The sequence below is a fragment of the Canis lupus genome, chromosome 1 (genome assembly GCF_048164855.1).
Source record: "Canis lupus baileyi chromosome 1, mCanLup2.hap1, whole genome shotgun sequence".
Taxonomy (NCBI): domain Eukaryota; kingdom Metazoa; phylum Chordata; class Mammalia; order Carnivora; family Canidae; genus Canis; species Canis lupus.
This window is the reverse complement of record NC_132838.1, coordinates 42,339,503-42,352,131: the sequence shown is the minus strand read 5'-3', so window position 1 is coordinate 42,352,131 and position 12,629 is coordinate 42,339,503. Positions and strand designations below refer to the sequence as shown.

Sequence of the window (12,629 nt, the reverse complement as noted above, 5' to 3'; positions counted from 1 at the left end):
AACAAGGATTTGTGGGCCCAGACTAAAAACTGTCTCTTAACATGAGTGGTAGTCAGGATTTTTCACTGCTTAGAGGGAACCTTTCACATATCATTGTGATTTTATAGGTCTGATGACAAGTTAACTCTTTGCCATTTGGAATTAGCTTCCACTATGCCATAAAAAAGAGCAAAGCTAACGGAAACTCAGGTTATTGGTCCCAGCGGACTTACAATAACTGTGATAGAGCAGCAAATAAGATGAAAGTGGAAGATTCTAATGGATCAGAAATAACTGTGCAAGTCAGAAAATAATGCATGGCGTCTCAGAGAAGAGATTATTTCCTTTCTTTGTAGGCCAATTCTCTTTATTTGTGTAATGTAGTTTGAAGCACCTTTAAAAGCTTTTGATTCGTAGCAAATAACAGCTCACTCAGAAACCAACTTATTGAGGCATAATGACTAAATGGATATAGAAATAGTGTTTCTTTCTCCATTCTTCCCACTGGCGATTCTGTAGTGCAAAAGCATTGTCCCGACTTGATCATTTTGACACCTCTAGCCTCCTTGGTTACCTAGCACAAGATTCACCTGTAGAAGGGCTCACACAGCCTGGGTGATGGAAACTGCTAGAGGTTCTGTTTATTCATTTTACTTTATTTTATTTTATTTTTTTAAAGATTTATTCATTTACTTATTAGAGAGAGAAAGAGAGAGAGAGAGAAGCAGACTCCATGCAGGGAGCCTGACGTGCGACTCCATCCTGGGTTTCCAGGATCACACCCTGGGCTGAAGGCAGCGCTAAACCGCTGAGCCATCGGGGCTGCCCTGTTTATCCATTTTAAAGACGATAAAGAATGAGTTGGAGATCTTGCATCATGGGCCTGCAGGAGGTAGTACTGCACACCCTCAGGGACCACCATTCAGACTGCTAGGTTTGGGAATGGTCTGCTCACATCAGCGAGCTGCCTAAGGACTTCTGATGGCTTACTCCTACTGCATCTCTCTCCAGCTCTGGCCACTAATGCCCTCTGTGGTGGGGCTCCTGCCCACTGCTGTGTCTGGAATGCTTCACCTGAGCCACCCACCCCCATCAGCATTGTTTTTTCTCAGGACATCTCACAGGCACTGCTGGGAGGTTCTCTGCATTGCTGCCCCTTCTCACAGGACATGTGAGTCTTCAGTATCCCTTTGCACCCTGGTACTATCAGCACTTTGCTGGTGTACAGGAGTGTGTCTGCATTCCTTGAGCATGAAGCATCTGGGGCAGGGGTTGGGTGTTTTCGGTCTTGGTAACCTCAGTGCATAGTGTAAATTAAACACACAACCATGTTTTAAATTAGAATGAAACTGAGAAACTGTACATCACTCCAATGTGAAAAACTCTCCAAGTATCAGCTCTGGCCTCTTTCCTGAACTCTGGGAACTAATTTCTAACTGTCTCACAGACGACTTGACAGGAAATTCGGTGGGCCCGAATTTGCATGCTCACGATGCAAGATCTCCAACTCATTCTTTATCTTTAAAACATGTAACTCTCCTGTTTGCTGTGACAGCAGCTTGCTGTCTTTGTTCTTTCCAGGTACATCCTTCTAGGTCCCAGGAGGCACCTGCCACTTCTTCCTCACATTTCATTCCTGTGACCTCTACCAGCCTCCCAGCATACTTTCCTCTCCACTTCTACTGTCATTCCTCCGGCATGGGCCCCTCAAAGTCAGCCTGGCCTCAGCCTCTTTGTCCTTCAGATCACTGCCAGGGTGGCTCCCTGCCCACAAAATCTCAGACACCCCAGTGCACCCAGTATGTCATCTAAAGCCATAATCTCTTTAACCAATCCTCTCAAGTGGCCTTTGCTTTCTTTGAAGTTCTACTGCATCATTCACACTTTTCCTTTGGTAAGCCAATGCACAAACTATTTACTGTAATTTTTAAAATGTTGATGCTTTATTTATCCAAATACTCTCTACCCCCTTAGGGTGGCTCACATTTTATGCTTTGTTATATGTATCAGTGCTCAACACACCTGGTGTTATGAATACACACTGACTGATCTATGAAAAGAAAAAAAATCAAGATGTTGAAAAGCTAAGCTATGTTATTCTTGGGTAAAGATCTCAGAAGCTTTAATATTCAGAACACTAGCACTCTCCCATTTATCATCAACCATGCTCAGAGGGCTGGTATGGAGAGTAATGAGCTCATCTATATGAAGCACAGGGAAGAGTGTCTGACTTGTGGTTAAAACAGCCCTTATGTCAAGGAGAGGGGGGCAAGGACATAGGATGCAGCACATGGGAGAAAGACTGGATACATCTATGCAAAATGTGGATAAGCAGTTTCTACACAAATCCCATACTGCCAAGCAATACTGTTTGGTGGGATACTTGGTCTGTAAGTAAGTCCCTATGTAAGCACGTTAATAAAAATACATTTGGACTTCTAGTTTATAGTATTGCTGGTCAGTAACTGGTTCAAGAACAAAGGCTAGAGCACTAATTGGGAAAGGCTGGAGTTATCAACAGATACAGCTGGTAGGCACTAGAGCCTCTGCTACTAGCTCCTTACAAGACCGCTTTTCCCATCTGGAATTTAAGTTTGGGATCATATTAATGGTGAGTTCACACTGGTAGAGCTTTCTTTTAAAATTCCCTTGCTCTCTATGGAATTGGCAGGCTACCAACACACATGGAAGGCTCTAAATTAATGTTTGTTTGTTTTTTTAATTTTAAAGATTTTATTTACTTATTCATGAGAGACACAGAGAGAGGCAGAGACAGGAGAAGCAGGCTCCATGCAAGGAGCCCAATGTGGGACTCCATCTCAGGGCTGTGGGATCACTCCCTGAGCCGAAGGCAGATGCTCAACTGCTGAGCAGGCATCCCTCCAAATGTATGTTCTACAATGGGCTTCCAATTGTGGAAAGGTCAAGAAAACTGAAGACGTGTTCCTTAACCAGAGGGGTCTGGATGAAAGGAGATACTTGGGCAAGGTGACATGGGAAAGGCACAGACTTCCAAAGGAAATAACTGTAATACATTTTAGCTGGGTGGAACGGACAGCACAAACGCAGTGTCCTTGAGTGAGAGATGGAGTAATTGGAAGTGAGCAGGTGTCACAGGGGCACCATCTCCCCAGCGCCAGTGGGGGGGGGGGGCGGCGGCGGTGGGGGACAGGGGAGATTGGGAGTTTGAGAAAGTTTGTATTCAGAGGAGAAGCACTAAATTTGGGAATGAGATGATAGATTTTGGAATGTGTAAAGAGGCATGGTAGGTAGTTTTCATGGGTCCTACAGTCTCTAGAGCTGATTCTAAAAACAGAAGAATGACTCTAAAAACAGAAGAATGATGTCCATGACCTATGCAGCAATTCATGTTGCCAGCCCTAGGTCTCATCTTTAGCAGAATGTAGTACCTTTATCACAAATACTTAATGCAGACACCCCAGCAAATTCTTGTCGTGTTTGGCAAATGTCTATGAATTTTCTTAATGGGTCTCCCAGGGACTTTATAAGTAAAGTCCATTTGATCATTTAATCTAACTTAAGTTATTTCCCCAAAACCTAATAGCTTTACATTTGGTCTGTGATTAAACTAGATCTGTGATACTTACTGGTGTAAATGTTTTGAATTCTCAGTGATACCCAGTAAAGACTAAAGGACAACTGATTCTTTCAAAAGTGATATACGGCAAATGTTTTATGGAGACCATAATATGTCAATTATGTATTTTAAAATTTAATCTAGTATCCATGGGTGGATAAATTAATGAACACATATATTTAGGCCTGTAAACTGGCATGAGTTTTGATATTATCAATTATATTTTCCTCAAAAACTATAATTGTAGGTTTAAAATACGAATTTTCCAACAAATCTAGCTTCTCTTTCTATTAATCCATTCCCACCACACCCTCAAACTGACTCTGAGGACTAGTGGGCCCTTTAGTTGGGAAAACTGGTATTAATTCTATTTCCCTTATATAAATTACGTAACTGCTTCTGATTACATGCCTCTCACTAATAAGGGGATAAAGTATAATGAATGCAACAAAGAAGCATTAAAGAGAAGAAGCTCCAGGAGAACCAGATAATTCTATGGGTGTCTTTCAGAAATTCTGGACTGGGGTATGCCTTGATCATCAATTTTATGCTCTGAATCCAAACTAAAACCAGGGAGGAAACAATAGATAGAAGTGGAGGAAGAATGGGCTAGTACTTCACCAATCCCTAGAGAGAACAAAAGATCACTATATTGACTGTAGGGCTGGATGTGTAACCACTACAAGCACCCTCTTCTTGGTTTATAGGAAGTAAAAAAGAATCGACACGAGGGGAATGATAACAGTAGGTTAAAATTTTAACTCAATGACAGAGATATCTGAAAATGTTATTACTCAGCCTATTAGCCTGGCTGAAGCCGATTTCATTTAAAATAATTTTATACTTATGCTAAAAATAAATTAGTACCAAAGTAGGGGAGAAAAAAAAAAGCCCAGTCCATTTACTAATGGACTGGGCTTCGACAACTCCAGGCGAGAGAGAAGAAATGTCATTTTCATGAGTCACGCTTCCCTTGTCTCATCAATCTGATAACAGTTTCTGGAAATCAAGAGTGTTGTGGTCATCTTCCTTTCCCCTAAAAGACGTCACACAGGAAGAGAGGGATGACTTCTCTCCTACTGGACAGACACACATGTGTAGCTGGCCTCTGGACACTGGGGAGGAACATGTGGTCACAAAGCAACCAGGCGGCTTGCTGCAGGGATGTCAGGGGAAGAGGAGCCAAGTGGATGCCTGAGTCAGAGGAAGGCATGTTTGGGAGAAAGCAGGAAATTCTGATGTAGAGATGAGAAGAGCAGTGGGCAGGGAACCCCGGCTGGGTGGGGAGAGGAAACAAAGCAGATCCCCAGGAACAGAGTGAAAGGACGTGGTACAAAGAAAGGGAGGCCCGCTGGGGAGGGAGAGCCTTGGGCAGGGTAGGAGGCTGGTTCATTTCAGGTGTTGGGGAACCAGGGCCAAGCAGCAGGGGAGACAGATAGGCTATTGGCAAGACTTAAAAGAAATCAGCTTAGAATTTCTTTATTTGTGGGGGTAGGGGTTGGGAGGCAGGGAAAGCAGAGGGAAGGTAAGGAGTAAAAAGGGGATTCTGTAGCTTCTGAGGGTCTAAGGGATACTCTGGGGCTAAGGGAGTTCCGTGTGATCTCATGTGACAGTGAGCCCTTTTGCTACGTGACTGCTTATCCACTGCATTTCAAGTGCAGCCTGGGGAGTGAATGTTTAATTTTTTCACTATGTAACTGGCCATAAATCTCTGGAAAATGTGAGGAGCAATGCATTTGATTTGAACCTACAAGGTCTGAATTAATTCACCTTCATGCTTAACCGAGTGAAGCAAGTTTATAACCGTGTGTCCCTAAGTGGGGCCGGCACACAGAGGAGATAACATATCCCCACTGTGCTTGAGAATAACTTCATCGCTGACCTGAATCGGATCCAGTGGAAACTAAACATTCAGTACATACTTTTACAGTAGAGGGAGTAGAACGGAAAACAAGGTAAGCGTAACTGAAACATGAGAAAGAACAAAACGGCCATGACTTAGCTGGGTGGGGCCACAATCTACTTTTTCACCCCCCTTGCCCCCCAATCCCAGTCCAATAAGTCTCCACCCAGCATGAGCTGTAGATGACATCACTCACTTCCCAAACACTCCAGCAGTTTCCTGCTTTCCAGGACCCGGCCAAGCAAGGCAGTCAGTGGTGCACCTGGGCAGAGATGTGGCCGGGTCAGGTCAGAGTGGAAATGAAGGCCACACCAGTGCTCGTCCATCTGTTCATTCAATAAACTGCATGCTTTACCACTGATCTCTTGGCCCCTCTTCCTTGGATAGACTTGCACACTGTCATGGGTCCAGGCCAGGTCAATCACAGCAGGAGCAAAATACACACGGACACACAGGCAGTGCCCATGATCACCATTCTGCTCCAGAAAGAGCACGGGGACCAAAGTGAGAGCACGGGGACCAAAGTGAAGGGCGTGGGAAGGAGAAGGAGAAGGAGAAGGAAGCTTTGATCTGCTGCATCTGCTAGTCCTCCCAGCTAAGATGTCTTTCTCTGCTCATCAGTCTGTGAGGCGAAAGCACTCAGTCTATTTCTGTACAGTGGTTCAAGTGGCCACTCTGCCTCCCAAAAATGCTCTACCTGGCAGTGATCACCACAGCAACACCCTAGGACATTTTAATCCCTTCTGCATGAACTGTGAGGCTGCTGACTCTCAAGATTCTAGCCCACATTCATGTCCTTGGAGTTCTTATGTCCTCATTTGATGTCCCATGTTTGTCAATAAAGATCTCATATTCAAGAGAACCTCACTCCAGGAGGACTCCTAGGTTCTTCAGGAGTCTCAGTGTGATATCAAAGGAGAGTAGTCAGATACACCGAACACTAACATCAAATGGACTTCTGGTGGAATTCAGTTAGTTGGACATTTCTCCATGCCACTGTTTTGACAGTGCATAGCTGTGTGAGAACGCCTGAGAAGGAGAGGGTACTCATCCTCTTTCTACCCCAATGGTAGTCAAGAAGAGCCCTGGACAAATTAGCATAGAAAACACAATCTTGTGTTTCCGAAGACCAATCTGGGGTCAGCAGACATTGGAACCTGACAAACCACACCCAGGAGTGCATTTCCTATGGGAACATCCTAGATCTTCTGTCCTTCCTTCAGTGTCTCAACGTTACAGGTGTTAAAACACTGCAGTACAGCTAGGATGGGCAAGGTGGTGTGACCTGCCGGACTCCACCTGCTGCTGACTCTCTGGCAACTGACTGGCCCTATATAAATATTGTTTCCAAGTACTTTTAGTTTACCACCTGCCTATTTATTTTCAGATTATAAAAAAGGGACACATGCTCAATGCAGATGTTGAAATAAGTAGAAAAGTAGAGAAAGAAAAGCTATCTATAATATTGCAGCCCAATGTTCATTTTGGGGTCTTTCTAGTCTTTTTCTATGTGGAGTGTAATTTACTTCTCAGTAATATCATGGCATACGCTTTGCTTACAGGCTAATATTTTTATGTCATGAAATTTACACCAAATGATTAAAGAGCCCTTGTAAATTATAGAAACTTAGAGACAATATCAAAACAACGTGATCAGAAGACAAAGACCACCTACTAGATTTCTTTTGGCCCAAGACTGTTTTGGAGAAATTTAATAAGCTATTAGGTTTATTGAACCCCATAAACCATAAGCTTTGAAAGAATTTTGGAAACATAATGTAACAGGGTAATCTGTAGAATACAGGGTAGGGAAATCTTGAAAACAATTTGTTCTTTTCTTCCCACATCAAAGATCTGTATTTGCTAAACTATTTCTTACAAGGCGACGTACTAAGTAGTGATGAGCTGGTCACGAATCTTGTACGAATTTGGAGCTTTCAATAACATGCTGGAAATAATGTCACTAAAATGAAGCAAGAATACATATGGCGCTTAGTAGGAATGAAGACTGTTACTCTGTGAAGGAAAAATTAGCTATAGCCAGATGGGAAACACTGTAAATGTGTGTTAGAACGGTAGCAAAGGCCGCAGATGTCCATAAGCTGAGTAATTCTTGTACTGGGTGCTTATATAGAAACAGTTCGGGGTAGTGAAAGGTACTGGTGAAGTGTCTATGGCCGTCAATGGTATTCATTATCATTATTATTGTATTGCATGATAAGTAAATAGAACATGATGAAATAATTAAATGGCAAAAAAACCCACCGGTGTATAAGACAGGGGGTTAAAGAGTAAATATTTACAAAGCTAAATCTGGAGAGGGAAAACTGAACTCCCCAGCATCTCACCACATGATTGCTCGAAGTCAGCAGGGCTGGAGATGTTTATTGCTTGAGGATGCGCTTGCTTTATTAACACTCTCCCCTTTTAGACCTACTACGTAGCCAGAGGGTGTTTGTCTTTCATTCTCAAGTTCACAGCTTTCTGTACTATACATATATTCTAAGACCCATCAGGGAAGGACTTGGTCTTGTTCACCTTCACAGGGCTGTATGGACGACTGAATGAATGAATGAACACTGCAGAAAAAGTGAGAAGCTTTCTGAGTTTGGGCTTCTTTCTGGAGTGGATAGATGGATGTGTATTTCAAAAGTACTCACATAAGCACATGTTTTGTGATTAAGAGTAAGAGTGATTCATGATGCTAGAATTTTCCCACCTGTAGGAACCAGCCCCCCTCTGGTGTCACCCTTCCCCTCTCCCTCGGTCATTTCAGCGGGAAATTACTACACTGCGTCTCCCACATGGGTGATGAATGCTAGAAGCATTTCAGCAGACTGTGGCAGGGTGCAGAATGGGGTCAAGTAAAAGTAAATACCAGCCCTTATTAGGCGATCCTGGCTTCCCAGTGGTGTGTTTGCCCTGATACATGCGCAACTTCCCGCCGGCTTAGAAAGCAGACCTCTAAGGCCACTGGCTCCACATGACCGTGACCGTTTCCTGACCTCCAGGAACTCCTTTAGCTGGACACTTCCTGCCTGGCTCCTCACCCTGGATTGTGGCAGTGCCCTGTGGTGGGGGCGCCACACAGTGGCAGGGGCTCTCTTCAGGACATCTGGAAAGCCAGCAGCCGCCCCTTAGGGACTGGACTGTTCCCCACCATCGTTCCCTCCAAGTCAAACCTCAGACTGGTTCCCACACCAGCAGTGGCAGCTTGAGAATTCTGATTTCCCAGAACTGGTCTCACGTGAGGCTGTGGTGGTACTGAGATGGGAGAAGATCCACAGGATCTGTTTGTTTAGTGACTACAGGATTTTAAATTATGTTATGATTTTTATTTAATGACTATTAATTAAATGTTCAGAACTATTAAGGTTATCAATTATTGGTTCCTAATTTTTTTTTTTAAAGATTTGAGAAGCAGACTCACTCCCTGTGGGGAGTCTGATGCGGGACTTAATCCCAGGATCTCGGGATCACGACCTGATCCAAAGGCAGATGCTCACCCACTGAGCCACTCAGGCATCCCTGGTTCCTAATTTTTATACCAAATCATTTTTTTAAAAACTCATTTCTATCCACCTCTAAAAGCTGTAAGTTGCCTGGAGTGGAAAGCGTCTTTATTTGGGGGCTCCCCAGAGCACTGAGCACAGTGCCTTATGTACACTGAACGAATAAATGAATGACTGCTGGATGAGTTCCTGTGGGGTTTTCAATCTGTATAGGGCAAGACAGGATGGATTTTTGAACGTAGCTGACTTTCTCCTTGGTTATGTCCCCCAGCACAATTCTGCATCTCTGGGCCTTCCAGTTTCCCTGGGTGGCTCTCCCAGCTGCACTCTTATTCCCATGCAAAGGTCTTCACTGACCAAAGCTCAGGAGGCTTTTAGCACTGAGGAGCTGCCATCAGTAAGGCCATTCTAAGGGACATAAAAGCAAGCTCTTCTCACTAACCATTTTTGTTAATCGAGATACAATTAAGTTATACTCAATAAAATTCATCCTTTTTAGGTGTGTAGGTCTATGAGTTTTGACAAAGGTCTATAATCATGGATCTGTCTCTCAATTGAAATAATCAATATAGTATTTCCATCACTCCAGAACATTCCCTTGTGCCCCTTTGCAGTCACTTTCCTCCTCCGCCTCCCCTCCCCTATGGAAATGTCATCCAGCACTCATAATATCTGAACCCTTCTCCCTATATCAACACTGCTTTTATGCCTCCCTTGGGCTCCCATGGGATTCCTTGGTCTCTCCTGAGACCTTCGATGGTTCCTCCCAGATGCCTTGGAGGGCTCTGTAAATGTAGACATTTTTAGAAGATCATCCTTCACCCTCTTCTCATTTCTTCTTCTTTTTTTTTCCTCTTCTCATTTCTGTTGTGCTTATCCTCACTTCCCCTGTTCCACATCTGCCTTCATCTATAATCTAAAACTCTCAAGGCCTTCCTTCCTATTACTTTCTTCTGAGTGTTGAATCTGTATTTCTAATAGATCCTAAGACCATTTTATACATGCAAGTTAACCCTTGCAATTCTCCACATCGCAGCCAGTCTCATTTCTGGCTCTGCCAACCTGCCTCACACCATGTTCCTTCAGGACCGATGGCACTGCCATCACAGTCAAGCTACAAGTGTCCTACCTCACAACTCCACATGTAGGTGGCTACTTTAAAATATGTCTCAAAGTCGCCTTTCTCTCCATTTTAGCTTCAGTGTGATTGCAGTCTTGACCTTGATGAACTCTGGCCTTGACAGACATTCCCGTCTGTGGCTCTTGGCCCTCTGACCATTGTCCATCTGCTGCCAGAACTCTTTTTCCTTATTTTATAAAAATAATAATAATAAAAAAAAACGAACAAATACAGAAACTACCCTAGAGTAACTCTGTAGTGCACACAGGAGAAAAATCCCAGTTCTCATCAATGGTAATCAAGCTCTGTAACAGCTTAGCCCATCCTATCCAATCTCAGCCACACTAGACTTCTCTGGGTCTGTCATGTACTTTTGTGTCCTTGAGTTTTGTTTGCCCAGTTCAGAGGTTGAGGTCTTTATTAAGTATTCTCAACTCTCTTCTTCTTTCACATACCTTCCTCTCTCACCCACCTCATGTGGAAGCTGCTCTTGGTACTCCTGTGCTGAAGGCATTCAGAATGCCAACACCTCACTTTCTAGATGCCCCTGTACTGTGCAAACCTGTGCTCCTCACACCTTTCTTGGTATCTCCATGCCTCACATGCAAAAAGAATTCAAGAAATGCTTATTGAAAACATTTTGTCCAATATTAGGTGAAATGTGTAAATATCAAGGCAAAGATTCTGCACTTTTTATGTACTTTTGCCTATCCATTGCTTATTTACATAACAACAGTCACATGGTTTATTTAAAAATTTGTTATAATGTTTCCTGTGTGGACTTGGATCATAACAACAACAGTAAGGATAATTATGACTTAGAATTTTTTGTTCTAAATCTAATCCAGGAGCACTCCGAAGATGAGAAGTTGGATTTTGGCCATCGATGATCACCAATGTAATGTGTATCATTATGTAGCTATAATGAAGCATTTTATGTAGGAAGCCTAACTTCATGGATTTTAAGTGCTTTGATAAATTTTCATGTATTTGGTATCTCCCTTCCATCCATAAAAAATCTGAAATAACATAATTATCAACTTATAGAAATGTCATCCCACATTGCTAAAAATGAAAACTCATTTAATTTGCTCATTTTCTAAGGTGGAGCCTCCTGCTTGATGTGCTGAGGAGCAAGGCAGAGGGTGAAACGCTGATTTTCCCAGCCTTTGGAGGTGCTAGGCTGGGCCTGTCTGGCATGAGTAGTCACCTTCATTTATCTGACTAGAGAAAAGTCTTATCATTTTGAGTACAGTAATGTGAAAAAGTCCAGAGGCACTACACTAAGCCATTCCACCATTTAAATATCAGACTGAACTGTACCAAGTCATTCTCTAAATGAGTTTTATGAGGGGAATCAGTTTTACGACTCAAGAGATCCTGAATACCAGATCTTAAAAAAAAAAAAAAAAAAGAAAAGAAAAGCAAAGAAAAATCCATACCATGACAGCAGAGGAGTATTATATGGTGGAAGAGAATGTTTCAGAAAAATAGCAAATATTATTACTTCCCAAAACCTGATTTGTAAAGTGTTGGTGGAACATAAGAATTTAAGGCATCATGACAACACAGCCTGGGGAAGGTGTTTGGAGAATGTTACTCACTCACCGTTCCAACCAAAGGGTAGATGAACCCAGCGCCTATGCTCGCCCGGACATCACTAATAGGCAAAATGAAATCTCTGGGAACACCTTTCTTGTCAGGTTGGTGAGACAGAGAAAGGTGGGTCTTTGCCATGCAGATGGGCAAATTTCCAAATCCCTGTAAGAAAGGAAAGGAAATGTGTTCATTGAGCACAGATTAGTCTCCTGTATATGTTTAATATTACACTCCATATGATCCCTGAGGCTCAGATCCAGGCACACGGCAGGTGCTGGTTACTACTTATTCACTGAGTAAGGAGATGGGGTGAACCCTTATCTCCATGTGATCGCCACTTGGTTGAGGGTGTCTGTTATTTATTTCAGAGAATTCTCCTTAAGGAAGGCAGCGTGATGTGTGTGTTTGGGAGAAAGTGTGGCTATTTTCAGGCAAAGTAGAAGCAATGGCAGCTGCCGAAACTATTCCAAGGATATTAATACCCGGGGCTCAGAAAGGTAATCTGGAGAAAGGCTCTGTAATGAGGCTCTCAGTCATGTTGTTCACTCATTCTTGGAGGCTGTCAGGAAGCAAAGGGTCCCTTTGTGTTGGTTTATGAATCATGGCTATTTGATCTGCGATTACATTATATGAACTAAGATGAGGTCACTTTTTAAGCCTCTTATTTTTAAGGACCAAAGGCAACGCCTGACCTGGAGTTCCAAAGGTGAAAGGGCAGGAAGTCACATGTGGGGGTCTCACAAAAAAGACAGTGTCCTTGTAGCCTGGTTTCGATTAAAGGGTACATAGTGTCCCTTTAGTGACTTTGCTAATTAATGGCAACCACATACTGGACACATAACTTTTAAGGAACATTCCCTCACTAGACAGGGCTAAAGGAATGCAATCTTCAGAGGTAACACATGCAGACATTCTTAT

The 12,629-nt window shown here is 43.0% G+C and overlaps 1 protein-coding gene across 3 annotated transcripts in view; it reads right to left on the bottom strand.

Annotated features, from left to right (window-relative positions):
• Window positions 1–12,629, bottom strand: part of MTHFD1L (methylenetetrahydrofolate dehydrogenase (NADP+ dependent) 1 like) — a 187,116-nt gene that overhangs the window by 35,031 nt on the left and 139,456 nt on the right. For all 3 annotated transcript variants that reach the window (XM_072827792.1, XM_072827803.1, XM_072827812.1), the window contains one exon: window positions 11,721–11,873. In XM_072827792.1, the coding sequence (XP_072683893.1) occupies window positions 11,721–11,873 (153 nt within the window). The remainder of the gene's footprint in view (window positions 1–11,720; window positions 11,874–12,629) is intronic.